The sequence below is a fragment of the Felis catus genome, chromosome A1, assembly GCF_018350175.1.
Source record: "Felis catus isolate Fca126 chromosome A1, F.catus_Fca126_mat1.0, whole genome shotgun sequence".
Taxonomy (NCBI): Eukaryota; Metazoa; Chordata; class Mammalia; order Carnivora; family Felidae; genus Felis; species Felis catus.
In genome coordinates this window covers 28729923-28747607 of record NC_058368.1, presented here as the reverse complement: position 1 = coordinate 28747607, position 17685 = coordinate 28729923, and the positions used below count along the sequence as shown (strand labels likewise).

The window sequence follows — 17685 nt, the reverse complement described above, 5'->3', positions numbered from 1 at the left end:
ATCCTGTGGCACCACTTTGGGTGCGCTCTGGCCAAGGATGCACTGCAGGGGTTGTGTCCGCAGAATGCAGGACCTGGGTGCACTCTTAGCAAGTTAGGCAGGGCATGTTGGTGCTGTGCTGGTTCTTAAAGATGGCCATGTATCTAGGCTGGGAGGGTGGGGGAAGAAAATGGTATTTGCCAGCTCTTTTGTTCTTGAGGAAGTCTCCCAAAGATCCCTACCCCTCCAGCATGTGCTCTGAAATTGGCAAACAAATCCTCCCATATACCCCAGCATTTTCCAAACTGCTGTTTCTATGCTGTATCTCTGTGGGGCTATTTGTCATGCTGTTTCTACAATGGTGGGGACTTAGATTCCTATCACCCTCCCAGAGCTGAGCCCACAGATTTTCAAAGTTCCACATGGTAAGCCCTGCTAATTATAAGAACTTGCAAAATTCAGCCCCTCTAGTTTTCAAAGCCAAATGTTATGGAGATTCATCTTCCCTTTGCTGGTCTCCCATGCCTGGGATGCCTGGTGTGAGGGTCTGCTCTTTTCCCCTCTTTTGTGCCCAAGACATCCCTCTGCTCCACAAACAGTCCCGCCATTTAGCTCCCGACCACATCTTCACCCTTCCTATTCACTTCAATGTGCTCTCTTCTCTTCATTTAACTGTGGATAGTGTGTTCTCCCAGTCTTTGGGTTGTTTTCTGGGTTACTTACACGAATGTGGGTGTTATCTAGTTGTATCTGTGGGACAAAGTGGGCTTAGGATCTTCCTACTCCACTATCATCACTGGAAGTCTAATTTGTGTGACTAGTTTTTTAAATAAGAGCTCAGAAACACATCAAAGTGGCTTCTTTATAAATATAAAGGCCTTGGTTCATAACTGACTTTTCTAGGCACTGAATATCTTCTCTCAGCTCTGTCATGAAAAAGTTTACTTTGCTTCATTTTATCAGACATTCCCATGACATCTTCTTCATCCCTATCTACCTACCATTGTTCTCCAGGCATTGGGCATTGTGCTGAGGGGCAATGAGGGAGCACATCTGGAATCACAGCCTTTTTCATCAACACTAGGTGCTCTATTCAATGACCAATGCCAACTTAGTTCAGATGTTGATTAAATCAAAGATGAATTCTAGTTCTTTTTGTCAATGTCTAGAATAAACTTAAAGTGAACTATATGGTTATATTTTCTCCTTGCTTCTTTATGCTTTTCATTTAGATTCTATCCCCAGTGATACTTCTCAGCATCTATGGGGAAGAACTTTTCATTAGTTTTATTTTTTTATTGTTACTATTATTGTTATCATTATTGACATCACCAATGAATGAAAATAATGTTTCTTTGGCTAGCTGGTATGTGGGAAACACCTGCTGAAGTACCGAGCATCTACTTCCGAGTTCTTCTCACTATTAGTAGCTGCATAAAGAATACCTCTTTCTGTACTCCCCTTGTAGATATTGGAATAAGGGAGAAACAAATACCACTCCATTTGTGTAAGGTTGTAAACTCCTGGCCTCCAGGAAATGAAAGGCCTATACACAGAGCCAACAGCTTAGTGTTCACATTCTACCTACTCCTTAGAAATCTGCTCTTTGAGCCAAACTGCAAAAGAAAAACAAAAACTGTCTGTTGTAAAAAGGAATTTGGGTAAGTCAAAAATTCCTGCCAGGAGTTAAACCCATTTAAATATATGGTCATAAGATATATATTGTGATTGGCCCTTTAGAAAACACTACCATTAACTATACAGTGAGGAAATTATGGCATCTGTATTTTGAAAGAAAATCAACTCCATATATTATGAACCACTCTGACAAAAATAAGAACTTCATTAATTTAAATGACAGGTCTACAAGCAATTTCCATAGTTTTATATAAAGTCCTTACTTTTCAAGTTAATAATTTAAGTTACAGGCAGATAAATTTTAAGTGTTATATTTGTTTAATTTTTCTTTTATTTTGAAATGAGTTATAATGGATATTCACTTTGTAAAATTTTTTATCTTGAAATAATTTCAAACTTACAGGAAAGTTACAGGACAGTTGTAGAAAGAACTTGTATTTTGCCTTCACTCAGATTTTTCAAAGATTACCATTTTAGCATATTTATTACCTCCCTCTTGCCGCCAGCATCCCTAACACACCCATTATAATTGGTCTTTTTCTGAACCATTTAAGGGCAAGCCACAGATATGATGCTCCATCATCCCTGAATATTCTAGTTCATATTTGCTAAAACAAGAATTGTGGCCAACATATTCACCACATAAGCTTCCAAATCAGGAAATCATTTTAATAGAACACTGTCATTCAATCCACAGACCATATCAACTTTAACCAAATGTGCTAACAATGTCATGTTTTCCTATCTGGTCCAGGATCCAACACAGGATCATATGTCATATCTCTTTAGTCTCTTTCAATCTAAAGCAGTCTTTCAGTTTTTCTTTTTCTTTTATGAACGGGACAATTCTAAAGAATACAGGCCTCTCATTATGTAAGAGAGCCCTCAACCTAGGTCTATACAATAATTTCTCATGGCCAAATTCATGCAATGAATTCTTATCCAGAATATCCTGAAATGAGGCTGAGTCCTTCTCAGCTCAACAGTCAAGAGACACATAATGTCAATTTGTCCTACCTGGTCAAGTTGGTATTTACTATAAAAATGCCATTTTTTTGTTTTGTAGTCAAGTGAGTATTTTGGTAGGAGATATTCTTAGATTACATCAATATCCTATTCTTCATAGACCCTCCACCCACCAGTTTTAAAACCTTTGATGACTCCTATCTAAATCAACTTCCACACTGGTGGCTGCCAAATGGTGACTTTTCTGCATTTATTCATAGGTGTTCTATATTAAGAAGAGATTTTTCTTCTCCCCCTTTATTTACTCATTTGTATCAACATGAACTCAGGGATTCCCATTTTGTTCAATGGTTTATAATCAATGGCTATCTTTGTTTATTTTCATGCTAAAATTGTCCCACATTTTGGCCAATGGGGGCCACCTCAAACTGGCTCCTCTGTCACTTTGGTATGTTAACATCATTTGTTAAACATTTCCTTACTTTTGGGCACAATAAGATGATCCAGGTTCATCATGAACTTTCCCTGTGCTGAGCCTTGAACCAGCACTACTTTCTAGGAATCCTGATTCCTTTTAGGAAGTGTGGTATTTAGAAACCAATGTCTTGGCACTTGGTATGATCATTGCCACCGGAATGTCATAGTTTTCAGGCCCTCTTAAGGGGACAGAGCTAGAAAATATGTGTCTGTATACTCATACATACACAGTATCTATATCTATTACTCTGCTTATATATATTAAAATATTTAAAAAAAACACATGAGTTCATACTGATTCCTCCAATTCCAATCTAACACCTCAGGGGTCTTTCTTTTCTTCTCCCTTTCTATGCTTATAAATTCCTTTCCCAATGGTAAGAAACATAGCTCTTACAATCCTCAATTTATTCACTCATTTCCTCAATTGATTTACTCATTTGTTCAATACAACCAGTCTCCCAACCACAGCAGCCACCTCTGTACTTGCTTCCCTGTCACTGGCATGCCAGTGGCTCCAGGTGTAGAAGAAAAAGGGAAGGAAAAGTAAGGAAGGCATGGGAAAGACAGAAAGAGAAAAAGAAGGAAGGAGGAGGAAGAGAGAAATGGAAGAAGGGAAGAGAAGGGACAAGAAGAGAAATGGAAAAAGAAAGAAAAGTGAAGCAGATACTTACTTTTAAAACACCTTCCACAGCCATTTTCCCTTCATGTCCTAGTAAGATAGTGTATGGATAAAGCCACTGGATTGCATGTTTGATTGACATCATAGGAAAGGAATCCTATTCAGGAGCAAAAATACCCAGGGATGAAGAACATCCAAAATAATCACAAAAAATTTATCTGAAATGCATATTTGACATATATGACATATCCAAAATGTATATATGATTATAAAAAATAACCAAGAGGTTTCTCATATTTTCCACAAGTCCACAAAAAATATTCATTACTCCCTCTTCTTTTCCTGTTCCACACCCTTTCACTGGGTAAGCCTACCCACCCCCATCTTTCAGCTACCATCTATCTGTTAATGGCTCCCATGTCTCAGTATCTGGTCCTGAGCTCTAGACTCGAATTCTCAATTGCCCAAATGTGACCCTTTAGATATCCCATTGACCTCCATTCAACATGCCTGAAACTACATGTCTGAACACGTTTCCCTACCCTATTCATCCCAAAGTATGCTCTTCACTTGTATTCCTTGTTTTTTCATGTTTATTTAGTTTTGAAAGAGAGAGAGTGTATGGGTGGGGAGGGGAAGAGAGAAAGGGAGACAGAATCTGAAGCAGGCTCCAGGCTCTGAGCTGTCAGCACAGAGCCTGACACGGGGCTTGAACCCACAAGCAGTGAGATCATGACCTGAGCTGAAGTCGGATGCATAACCGACTGAGCCACCCAGGCACCCCCATTCCTAATCTGAGTTAATCACATCCACATTTACTTAGTTTCACAGTTACAACTACAAAGTTAGAAAGTGTTTATTATTCTCAAAAGTTTTCTCCAAGTTAAACTGCTTTCCCAACAGGGACAATTAGAGAAATTTCAGCATAGGTTGTCCTGTAGATGATATTATAGCATTTGTGTCAACATACTGAAGGGTGTGATAATGGTTCTGGTTATGTGGAAGAACGTCTTACGACTTCTTCCAAGTTGCATACTAAAGTATATAAAAATACTGATCATAATTTACTTTCAAATGGTTCGGAAAAGAGAGAGAGAGAGAGCAAACAAATGTGGCAATATGTTAAAAATTGGTGATTCTACTTGAAGGGGTTATAGATGTTCATTTTACTGTTTTTGAACTTTTATTTTTAGATTTGAGAACTATCAAAGTAAAATGTTCCAAGCAAAAACAAAAAGAACAAAAAGCAGAAGACGTGGTAAAAAGGAAGAGAAAAGCTGTTCTAAACACAGAGGACAGTGAGAACAATACCTGTGAAACCTAACTCACTGAGTCTCAGGAAACCTAAATGAATAGGAACAAAAGTTTAAAAATAAGTCTCTTGTCTCGGCAGTATCCCTACTACCTGGGATTACGCTCTCCTTAGCACAGTCTCTCACTGACTGTTACAACAGTTTCCTATTTGGTCCGTATGCAACCAGGCTTTCCCCGTCCCTCCTCCCTGCCCACAGAGGTATCTTCCTCCACCATAGAACTGATTACTCCACGCTTCACCTACTTAGTAATATCTAACAGGCCACTTCTTCCACACCATGAAATCCGGACAACTTCACTCACCATGCAAAACACTTCACAATAAAGTTCTCACCTCTCTCTTCACCCTACACGCTTGCTCTAACGATACAACTTATCATTCTTCAAACATACCAAGCCCGTTTGTGATTCAACACCTCTGTGCATGCTGTTCCCTCTGCCTGGAGGGCATTTCCACCAATCCTGACACGACTGTCACGACCTTTGTTAAACTGTAGTGGACAATGTTTATGCTCTACCAAACACCTCGGATCTGTTTTTATCTTTTCTGAGCCTCCCACCTTTCCCTTTCAACAGCTAGCTGCTGCAGGGCTTTTAAAGAAGACTACTTTTGAACTCCCAAAGCCAGCTTTGCTCACAGCCAAGAGAGCAGCTAGTGCCTGGAAATTTGTGTCCCTTGTGATGACCCACTGACCAATGACTGCTGGTGCCTGAGTGCAAAAGCCCCAGCTCCCTGCCTCAGGCTGCAGGCCGCCTCTGCAGACTCCTCAGGCCTCTCCAGGCTGAGTCATCCTTCTCTCTGTGGAGTTTTTACCTGAACTGCATGTCTACCTACCTCCCTCCTAGGCTATGAGCTCAGTAAGGGCTCACAACACATTGCTGGTTTCCGTACGGTATACTGCACGGCATGGGTCGGCGAATCTCAGGTCTTGTAATATTTATAGAGGAATATGACAAGGCAAACTGAAATGATGAATCCCCAAGGATTAACTTTTAAGTTCTCTTTGCCACATTTGGGTATACAAGTCATTAATTTATTTTATACATACCAGGATTTGAACTGCAGCTGGTAAACTATCTAAAGGAAAATCTGGAAGTCCAAGAGTAGAAGATTCTTGGGAACAGAGAGTGGTGGCAAAGGACAAGAGCTGAGAGATTCTAGGGGAAAAAATTAAGTAATGTTAAATGCTATTCTAATAGTTTTAATGCATAAAATGCATTCACTTGTTAAACATAAAATAGCTGAGGCATCTTAATTGATATAAAATGACATTTACTATTAAATTCTTTTTTAAAAAAATTTTTTAATGCTTACTTATTTTTGAAGGAGAGAGAGACAGAGCATGAGCAGGGGAAGAGCAGAGAGAGGGGGAGACACAAAATCCAAAGCAGGCTCCAGGCTCTGAGTTGTCAAAACAGCGCCTAACACGGGGCTCGAACCCACAAACTGTGAGATCATGACCTGAGCCAGTCAGACGCTTAACTGACTGAGCCATCCAGGCACCCTGATGCTTACTATTAAATTCTTAAGAAACAACAGCTTCATATTCTGTTTAAAACTCAGAGGCTGAGTTTTTAACAACATGTGAGGTTTTTCACAACCTGGCCCAAATTTATCCTGCCAGCCTCACCTCCCTCCCTTCTCAATCCAAACCTGAACCCCAGCCACCAAGAGTTTTTTATAGCCACAAGAACAAGACATACACTCTCATATCCCATGCTTTAAAAATAATTTCTTAGGATTCGTTAATTCCATTCTTTATATGGCAAAAGCCTACTCATTCTTTAGGACGCTTCTCAAATGCCAATGCCTTTTTGAAATTATGGCCCTTACTATATAATGCTAAACTAATGTATTCTCATGTCTTTAAACTCTACTAGATCTTGAGTTTCTTGTCTCCAAAGATCATGTCTTACTAACTTTATCATCAGCACTTACCACCGTTACTAAAAAATTCTTCTGAGCATAGTTGTTGAATGGATGAATTAATCAATGTGCAAAACAAATAAACAAATTCAATGTTAAGTGTCCAGATATTTATATAAAAGTGTGTGTGTGTGTGTGTGTGTGTGTGTGTGTGTGTGTGTGTGTAGCAGAAATACTTACTTCTCAGCAGAAACATTGGCTCCAACTGAATATAACAGTTTAAGTTGGTCCTAAAATAACACAGAAACATACCAAATCAATAAGGAATGTAACAAATTAAATGCAAATTTTATGGACACACTTCATACTTTTAATTACGCAGACACTATGTAAGTCATAGCAAAAAAAACATTGTTTGATACGCATCATTTTCTAAAAATTAGCCTTTTTAAGCCCATCACATAAGTAATGCCCCAATAATTTTTCTTCTGAATTTCCAGGGATTTTCTTTACCCCATATCCTTTTCTCTCCATTAACTACTGAGAGGGACATACAAACCTAGTAACATTTTTACAGTAACCAAATACAAATAGATAAAATGTTTAAAAAATAAATTATTCTTGTTCGTACTTACCTTAAAGGGTAGATAATAAATATCTCTGGCCTGAAATCGAGAACGGAGCGGGGGGTCTAAGGGATTCCCAGAGTACTTAGGCACTGGCAAACCCAAGGCAATGACTCGGAAGTTTTCACTAACTCGAACAAGCTTCCAGGCATCCAACTCTGTTTTGGTATGATCCTAAAAGAAAGAGATTAAAACTCACAGCACCAACGATGCAGATTACAACTGCAAGAGCTGCCCGGCTGCGGAATTTAGGCCCTGACTGCTGAGTAAAGTGTATTTGAGAACAACCTCAAGACCAAGCCATCAAGGAAGGAAGCAAAGTCAAATCAGGAGAAAAGTGCCAGGGAAGGCTCATGATATGAAAACTGGTGTGGAACAGACAAGTAGCTAACACATCAAGGAACAAAGAAAAATGTGGGTCAGACCTCCAAGCTGTAGTCATTAACACAGAGAAACTGAGTGAGGAGAGTCAGAAAATATACGGTTCAGACCAGAGAATGTAAAAAGGTAGTCCTAGACAGACTTACCGCTTACTGGCAGAGAAGAGACTGCCCCGTGGACCTCAAATACACAACTACATGTATGGGTACATTTCTGCCAAGGCATATTAATAATAACAACCAACATGTGCTGAAAACTCACTACATGGTAAGTACTTTCAAAGAATTTTACTCATTTAACTTTTACCAGAATGCAAATAAACACTTAATTCCTTTTTATGGATGAGCAAACTGATGTTCAAAGGAATTCTATAACTCCCCATCGTCCAGCAACTAGCATATTTTGGAGTTGAGAATGGAAATAGCACAGGGTTTGGAGTGATAAATCCTGGCTCTAGCACTCAGCATAAACTCTAGTGAAGTGACCAAGAGCATGTTATTATACCCTCTGACGCTCAGCTTTGTCATCCATAAAGTAGGAATAATATCACCAGCATTACTATGGCCGTTTGAAAGCAACTGGTCCACAGTAGGCACCAGTTAGATGTCATGTCTTCCCTCTCTGCCTGACCCTATCGATGGCTCTTCACTGTCCTCAGCTGTTGGAACTTACAAAGTTTATAAGAACATGTACATGTTCATTCTGAGAGACAAGTCCTCAGTTTCCAGTATATCTTTGGGGGGTGGGGGGATGCAGTCCATATGACAGTGTAGAAACTCTTAACGGACACTCAAGGCCCTTCCTGGCCGCATTCATGTCCGAATCTCCTAGTCTCATCAACCACTGCATAGCCACCCCCTAGCCTGCCTTCCCCAACCCTGTGCTCCAGTCCATGTCACAATGGTGGCTCTCCAGACACACCATGCTGCTTCACCAACACTGCCCCACTTGCTTGGAACGCCTTTCCACTTCGCACAGCAGAAATACAAGCATCATTTAAAGCTCAGCACAAAGAACATCGTCACTAAAATGGGCCTCTTTCTAACCTCTCCCTCCATCAGAACCATTTTTGTACCCCTCCGCTCTATCCTATGCAAGCTTCTACCATTATGCATGTGTGCATTGACTTCTGTTCATTACCACCTCATGCTGGATCCAGGCTCATGAGAGGACTTATTACCTCTTAAACATAATAGGACAAATGTTTTTTGATTGCATGAAGTAATTTAAAAACATAACCAAACCTATGACCCCACACTTAATTAACAGGACTAACAGTGATACTATGTCACATGTGCTAGAAAACAAGAGTCTGGATCTAGACCATCTGAAAAGCCAAGAGTGTAATCTTCAGAGAGCTAAATATTTTTATTTTCCACTTACCCAAAAATAATAACCTGGATATAAATGAAATTTATACAGACTGATTATATCCGTTTCCATAACAACAAAATTCTACTACAAACACCTCTATGAAACCATTAACATTTTGAAACATTCAAATTTAGTACATTGAATCTAGCTAGAAATAAGTGGGACTTAAATGGTGTTGAAATCCTTTTATCATAGAAATTGTCTTAAGGTGGTGATGTTCTGTGAAGGGATCTTGCCTATATTCTATGACATTCCTATGAGACAGATTCTATAAATATAGAAATGACAATTATGAATTAAAACTATGTATTTATACTGATATTTACATTGGGAAAAACAATGTAATACATCCTTCTCAATAATAACAAGCACTCCTTGTATACTAAAACCCTCTTGACCCCGTATCTCAAATTCTTACATAAAGTAAAATGTTCAATAACTCTGCAAAAATTCTCACACAAAGAATATATCAAACTTTTATTGTGAAGTAACTTCTATACTTAAAAAAAAAATCCAGGGGCGCCTGGGTGGCGCAGTCGGTTAAGCGTCCGACTTCAGCCAGGTCATGATCTCGCGGTCCGTGAGTTCGAGCCCCGTGTCAGGCTCTGGGCTGATGGCTCAGAGCCTGGAGCCTGTTTCCGATTCTGTGTCTCCCTCTCTCTCTGCCCCTCCCCCGTTCATGCTCTGTCTCTCTCTGTCCCAAAAAAATAAATAAAAACGTTGAAGAAAAAAGAAAAAAAAATTTAAAAAAAATCCATTTCTGAAAATGAAATCATTTACTAAACTCTAAATCATTTACTAAAAATGGCACATAACGGGGCACATGTAAGTGTCTGACTCTTGATTTCGGCTCAGGTCATGATGTCATGGTTTGTGAACTTGAGCCTCCCCATCGGGCTCTGCACTGACAGTGCAGAGCCTGCTTGAAATTCTCTATCTCTCTGCCCCTCCCCTGCTTTCTCCTGTGCTCTCTCCCTCTCTCAAAAATAAATATTTTTTAAAAAATCTATTAAAAATGGGAAATAACTAAAAAAAATAGAAAATAACTATACAGGGGCAAATAATAGTTCTTTTATAATTAGAAAGTATCTAAAGAGAAAATGTCTTGCATACACCAATATCTACCTACTCTAAAAGTAATAAATATAAATTAATATATTTATCTGAAGTCATTTTATTTGTAAAATATTAATTAAAATTTAAAATAAATTTAAATAAAGAATCGTCTTTTAGTAAATTAACTATAACAATACGAATGAATGAATAAATTTAACTTTTCTTAGCAATTAAATCCTCAATTATCCCCTTCTAATTATATTAGCATGATGCCATCTTCAGATAGAGGTCCAAAACAAGACAACTATACCGCACAATGAAAATAGCATCTAGAAACTCCCATAAACAGTAAAGAAACAGTGCTAAAAGGATAGCAAGACAGATTTCTGAGAAAACAGACTTGCACAGTGGAAATCAGAAAGAGATATTTCCGGTCCTGCTAGCCTTGGAGCATCAGGTCAATCAGACCCTCTGGTGTCAATACGTATTATTTAGTGCCTAGTGTGTCCTGGGCTTGTATTAGCTGTATCTAGAAGAAACATAAGACACAGATTCTGCTCTTCAGCAATCTGTAGCCAACTTGGGGCAATAAAATTAGCATACATATGTATGTCACACATGACAGCACAGGTGTCAGAGAGACTCTAAGTCATGGAATACAGAGGCAGAGCTCTCGGTTAGAGCAAGGGCTCTATGAGCCCTTTTTTGTCCTTTTGTGATGTCACGTGAAGCCCTTCTCCAAAGCCTCTAAAGGGCCCCACACTCTCTTATTGTTTTTCTTTTTGTATCAACTGGCATCACAGCATTTAAAGTATTGCACTTATCCATCCATTCATTCAACAAATAGTTATTGAGCACCCACCAAGTGCCAGGCATTGTTCTAACAGCTTGAAATACCATCAGTGACAAAAAGCCCTGCCCTAGTGAAAGTTGCAATCTAGTGGAGGGAGGCAGTGAATGAACTAAAACATTGCAAGTCAGTAAATTATGTAGGATGTCAGAAGACTAACGCAATGAATAGAGCAGGGTCAGAGAGCATGGGGCAGAGAGGACAATGCAATGTCAAATAGGAGGCGAGAGCAGACTTCATCAATAATGTAACATTTGAGCAAAGGCTTGAAGGAGTATAGAAGTAAGCCAGGCAGATATCTGGAGAAAAACCATTCTGGAAGAACAAAGTGACTTGCAAAGCACTAGGAGAATGCCTACCCAGCAGGTTTAAGTTTTAGTAAAGAGAATACTATCAGCTGGAGTGGAATAAAAAAGGATAGCAGGTGATAAGCCCAAAGAGGCACTAAGAGCCCAGATCAGACAAGACCCTATTCTCCATTGTAAAACTTTTTTCATAGCGAGGAGAGGGTTTAGAACAGAGAGGTCTGACCTAATCCGTCCCATGTTTTAAAGTGATCACTGACTGCTGTGGGGCAGCCAGAATGAAATTGGGGCTTTTTAAGAGGCTCTTACGATTATCCAGGCATCAGATATGGATAGCTTGGATCATCTAGGTATCTTTTAAATATCATATTCAATTCTGGCAATATCTCCTGGAGTTTGAGCTTCTGGAGGGCAAGAACTACACTTTATTCAGCTCTGTCTTCCCAGCACTGTCTAGAAGCCATTAGACTTTCAGTACATAGTTGTTGAAGGACAGAAAAGGAAGATAGGAAAGGAGGGAAAAAGAGAAGACAGAATTTAAAGGAGAGGGAAAAAAGAAAAAATAGTTATTACATGGGCAAAAAAAACCAAACTAAAAATCTGAGAGGTCGTCTAATATGATCTGCAAACCGAAGAACCTTGTGAAACTGCAACCTCATGACCGTTAACTGCAGCAATTCACCACAGACACGAGCCACCTGAACACTGTCCTCACTCTGATACGATCATGTCTTATACAACAAACAGCACCATCCATAGCTCAATAGCCAAGATAAGGGAGCCAGAGTTTTCTTTTCTTACTTGGAGAAGTTTGTCGTAACGCTCTGCAGACATTAGGAAGCGTCCATCTTCAAGCTGCATCTCCCTATTTTCCAGCAAGTTGTTCAAAACAGGCAGAACATTCCTCTCCGCCTTTTCCAAGCCTTCCAAAACGAGAGTTCTGCCTTCTGTGGCTGCACGAACCGCACACTATTTCCAAGAAACAAAAGCAACATGAGCATATTGAAGATTCCAGAGCACGGCCTAATTTTACTTGTAATGCAAATTACACTTGTGGTCGTTATTATAGGGACCAGGAAATCAGGAAAGCTGGGTTCCAGACCTTGATTTTGCTTTATCTGCCCATGTGATCTTAGGCAAGTGATTCTCTCTTTAGGCCTGTTTCACTAGTTATAAAATGGAGAGATGAGAAGAAATGATCTCTGAGTTTTCTTTCAGCTGCAACATTTTAGACATATGCCTGGTGAAATAGACAACTAGGAGCTGTCTTTGAATCAGTCACATAATTAAACAAGAAAATGAATTCCTTAACTAGAACAAAGAAATGAAGATTACAATCTGGGGTATCTATCCCATAAGCTTTTGGTGAGGATCAAATAAGCTAGGTGAGCACTCGCGGGGATTGTGAGCTTTTAAACAGAGTCACCAACAAAATGAATTCAGCTTTAGTGTAATGTTCAAAGCTGACAACATCACAAACTTACCAAACCAGAAAGAGTCAGGTTTTACATCAGACTGGTTATAACCATAGTCCTGTAAGTCTTCCATGTAAAGTTAAAAAAATTAGTAATAGAGAAAAATAGGAAATAAAGTGGGTCCCAAATGGTAAGAGACAGGAAAACTATAATACAAAAATGTACTAAAGATGTGAAAAAAAAATCTTTCTTTAATTGATAAATCCTGAACAAAATAGAAAAAAACTACTTTTGGGTCAAAACCCTTGAAAATCTGATTTAAGAAAAAGAGGAAGAAAACCTCAATGACATTTCTCCTGCTCATTCAACAACAGGCACAGGATTAATGTGCTAAATGTATGTTCTCACTCTCTCCTTCAAAGTCTCCTTCCTCGGCATCCATGCCACTGCATTCTCTTACAAAACTGTTTCTCTTTTTCTGCCTGTCCATTCCATGTAGGTAATCCAAGAATCACATCTTTAACCCACAACTCTTCTTACTCTATGAGGTCTGGCCTGAGTAATCTCACACAGTAACAAAGTTCCAATCACCTTTATGCAGATGATTCTTTAATCCTGAGCTCCTCCAAGCTCGACCACAGTCCCCCCATCACATGGATGTCTCCAACCACAAGCTCACCTCAGCCTCCCCTGTGCAACACTGAGCACATCATCTTTTCCCCCAAATCTCTTCCTCTCATACTTTCTATTTAAGGTGGGAAGACCATTACCCATGCCAGGATCTTTGATTTCTATCTTACCTCCTGTATTCAATTTATCACCATGTCCTTGATGATTTATCTTCTTTAATATTTCTTGAACTCATCCCTTCTATCACCTCTCTACTTCAGCCCCCCCCCCTTACCTCTCAGATCTCCTCCCTACTAAGTCCAAGCTCTCCAAGAAATTTCCTAAGAAATTTCTCAAACAGCAAAGCATTGACTTTCCAAGTGTGGAAAAGAAAATAGACATTGTTTAATCAAGCATTGTTGCAACAAAATGTTGAATTTTACACTGTATTGTAGAATTTAGTTTATTTCAGATATTTATGTATTGTTTAAAAATATAAACTTTTAGGGGCACCTGGCTGGCTCTGTCGGTTAAGCACCGACTTCAGCTCAGGTCATGATCTCACGGTTTGTGAGTTCAAGCCCCACATTGGGCCCTGTGCTGACAGCTTGGAGCCTGGAGCCTGCTTCGGATTCTGTGTCTCTCTCTCTCTCTCTCTGCCCCTCCCCTGCTTGTGCTCTGTCTCTCTCTGTCTCTCAAAAATAAATAAACATTAAAAAAATTTTTTTAATATAAACTTTTATGAAAACTACATTAGACTCAACATGATCATCCCATTAAATAACATAAATTCATGCATAATCCTTCAGAATTATAATTATCACATATATTTTAATTCTTTTCTGCCAAACTAGCCATCTTGTGGTAATACCTTTATTTAAAAAAAAAAATGCATGCATATAAGTGATATAGTATTTCCTAAAAAACAAAAATATAAGAAACTCATTTTTGCCAGCTGTATAAAAGACAAAACCATAGAAATGTTTTTGGAATTAAAAATAAAAACATAAACTACTTCTTATAAAAATTCATGTTTCAGCTAAGGTCTCAATTAAGCTTTCTTTCACGAGAATCTATTTACTCCAAGAAAGCATAACTTGTAATAAAAGAGAAACAATTACAATTAAGCTATCACAACTTGTGGCAATATTCTTTTAAAAAGTTTTATCAACCTTTGTTACAAGACAGGCTAAATTCTGTATCTGACTTTTAAAAACTTCATAAAGATGAAAATACATGTTCTCTGACATAAAACTAGAAATACAGGTATCAAAATTTAATGGTTTCCCAATTGTGGGCCAGGGAAGACAAAGTCTAGACAACATAAGACAACAACAAATACTGCTTTTATTCACCTCAGGTATATTTTGGTTACTTATGTACAGAATCTTTTCAGAGAGATGTGGAATAAGCTACAGTAAAAGACAGAAACAGAAGCCAAATACATAAGAAATTCCTTTCATCTGCTCTAATGGATATAGGTGCTGTGACCATAAAGTTGAGAAAGTAGTGATAGATGAAAAAAGAAAATACTATTTAAAGACCTCTTGGAAACCTGACAAATGCTGTATCTCTTCTCCGAGTAAAATGCATGAGCGAAATATGTATGTATATGTATACAAAATATATATACCACGGAAACTGCAAGTTAAGAACCTCTACTATTAAAAACTGATAGAAAATCCCCATAACAGTAACTACTGGAAACAAGAATCATCAATGGGTGGTAAAATTAGTGGGTAAAAGTATGACGAGAAATGGAATATTTGTAGAGACTCAAAGAGACAAAGGGAAAAATAATGCAACAGTGGAGGAAGCTGGTAGTTACCACCTTAACCAAGTGATCAAAATTAACATTACCACTAAAGAGATGTATCAATTTCACGTACTAAAGTTTTAACATAATGCCCTGAGGGGGATACAACATCACTTCTACAGTATCCTTACTAAAAATGCACGATCTCAATCAACTCATGAGGAAACATAAGACAAGCCCAAGTTGAGCAACATTCTACAAAATGGCCATGAAAAGAAGGGAGAGGCGGGCTGCTGCCAGCTGGGGACAGTGTGGAAGATGGTAGCCTTTTTTTTTTTTTTTAATGAAGCAAGAAATTGAACATGTTCAAATGGTGATGAGGAAGAGCTGGTAGAGAAAGACAGAAAAGAGAGTGCATAATTACTGAAATAAAACTGAAGAAGTTGGTACTTGATGTTGGAGATAGTTTGATCCAACTACTGAAAGGGAAAGTGGTAGGGTCTCTACAGAGTAATAACTGGCATGTATGTGTCAAGTTCTTCCATTTATGCTATTTAATTTAATCTTCATGACAGTCTTCTTAAGTACACAATATCAGGGTGCCTGGGTGGCTCAGTCGGATAAGCGCTGGACTTCAGCTCAGGTGAAGATCTGAGGGTTTATGAGTTTGAGCCCCCCACTGGATTCTGTGTTGACAGTTCAGAGGCTGGACCCTGCCTCTGACTCTGAGTTTGGGTTCTGTGTCTCCCTCTCTGTCTACCCCTACCCCTCCCCTGCTCACGCTCTCTCTCTCTCAAAAATAAACATTAAAAAAAATTAAAGTACACAATATCTTACCCAGTTGTTCAACTGAAGACAGGTTATACAGCTTGAAAATGGTAATGCTAAAATTTTAACCTATCCTTAAGTGATGGAGAAATGGAGTCGATGAAGAAGAGGTCAATGAATAATGCAAACGCAGATGATTTTAACTTCGGAGTTTAGTTTTACTAGGCCTTAGAATTTGTTGTGGGCCTATTTAGAAAAACAAAATCTGCACAATACATTTATACACACACAAGCAATTCCATTCAACTCAAAGTTTATGTGACTCTGCAGCGTGCCTTAAAGACTTCTAGAGGTAACTACAATCACATTTCCCCAAATTCATATTATTTTTCAAATCAATTGTGATATTGTGATATAATAAGAAATATATATTTGGTCTTCATCCCCAGTTCCTGATGCAGGCTCCTAAAACCCTTGGAATTTACTGAGTGATAGGGGTGAGAGGAGTCATTTTTATTCAAAATAAACCTCTTTCAAACACACCTGAGTTTATGCAAATAAGACATATCTTGAATGGCCCCTAAATAGCTTTAGGGTTGGGGCTGGTTGCCCGAAAAACCTACCATACAGTTTGAGCTGGAACTTTAGGCCCCAGCCCCAGAGAGGCAAGATTTAATTAATCACTAATGGCCACTGATTTATTTAATGACTCATGTCTAGTATTGGAACCCCCTTAAAAGCACTACACAGTAAGATTTGGAGAGCTTCCAGGTTGGTGAACACATCCACATGTCAGGGGGTGGCACACTGCAAATGCCACAGGGACAGAAGCTCTTACGCTTAGGACCCTTCCTGTCTCCACCTAATGCACTTCTTCATCTGGCTATTCATTTCTATCCTTTACTATGTCCTTTATAACAAACCAGTAAATAGAAGTGTTTCCCTCAGTTCTATGAGCCATTCTAGCAAATTATTAAACTGGAGGAGGGGGTTGTGAGAATCACTTACATACAGCCCGACAGTCAGAAGTATGGATGACTCAAACTTGTGACTGGCATCTTGAAATGGGGCCAGTCTTGGACTGACCCCTAACTTGTGGGGTCTGTGTTTAACTCCAGGTAGTTAGTGTCCGAATGGAATTAAATTATGGGATACCCAGTTGGTGTCTGCAGGGAACTGGAGAACTGCTTGGTGCAGAAAACCCATACGTTTGGAGTCAGAAGTGCCATGACTACTACTACAAATCCTAGTGGCAGTACATTGTCAAATCAAAGAAATCTCTGGAACCGAGTAGCAGTGAACTAGTCTTTTGCCTAAATTTACCTTGAGAAAGAGGTAGTTCAACATAACCCATTATTGTACTATGATCCCTATGTGATGCAATCAGTAACTGACACTTCTTGATAAACTGTTTTGAAAATGTAACAAACTCTAGTTTAAGCTTCTTTTTTTTTGTTTGTTTCACTAACAAAATTGTTTTTTATTTTACTTACAAAAAATTGCCTAAGTTCTTTCTTTCCCCAACTAAATATTAATGTAAGAAAAACGAATCAGGCAAGGATCCAGTTTCTGACAGTGCCTTCTAAATGTCTCTAACTTCCCCTTAATAATTCATTAGAAACACTGCCAGGAAGGTCTGTAAAAGAATAAAGGAGAGACCTTAATTTAAAAAATAGATGAAA

General features: G+C 38.7%; 1 protein-coding gene across 4 annotated transcripts in view; it reads right to left on the bottom strand.

Moving 5' to 3' along the window:
- The window catches only part of VWA8 (von Willebrand factor A domain containing 8), a 368120-nt gene that overhangs the window by 286475 nt on the left and 63960 nt on the right, over window positions 1-17685 (bottom strand). For all 4 annotated transcript variants that reach the window (XM_045053513.1, XM_045053514.1, XM_045053516.1 and 1 more), the window contains exons 5-9: window positions 12257-12424; window positions 7499-7663; window positions 7104-7153; window positions 6046-6154; window positions 3735-3839 (exon numbers count right to left, since the gene is read on the bottom strand). In XM_045053513.1, the coding sequence (XP_044909448.1) occupies window positions 3735-3839; window positions 6046-6154; window positions 7104-7153; window positions 7499-7663; window positions 12257-12424 (597 nt within the window). The remainder of the gene's footprint in view (window positions 1-3734; window positions 3840-6045; window positions 6155-7103; window positions 7154-7498; window positions 7664-12256; window positions 12425-17685) is intronic.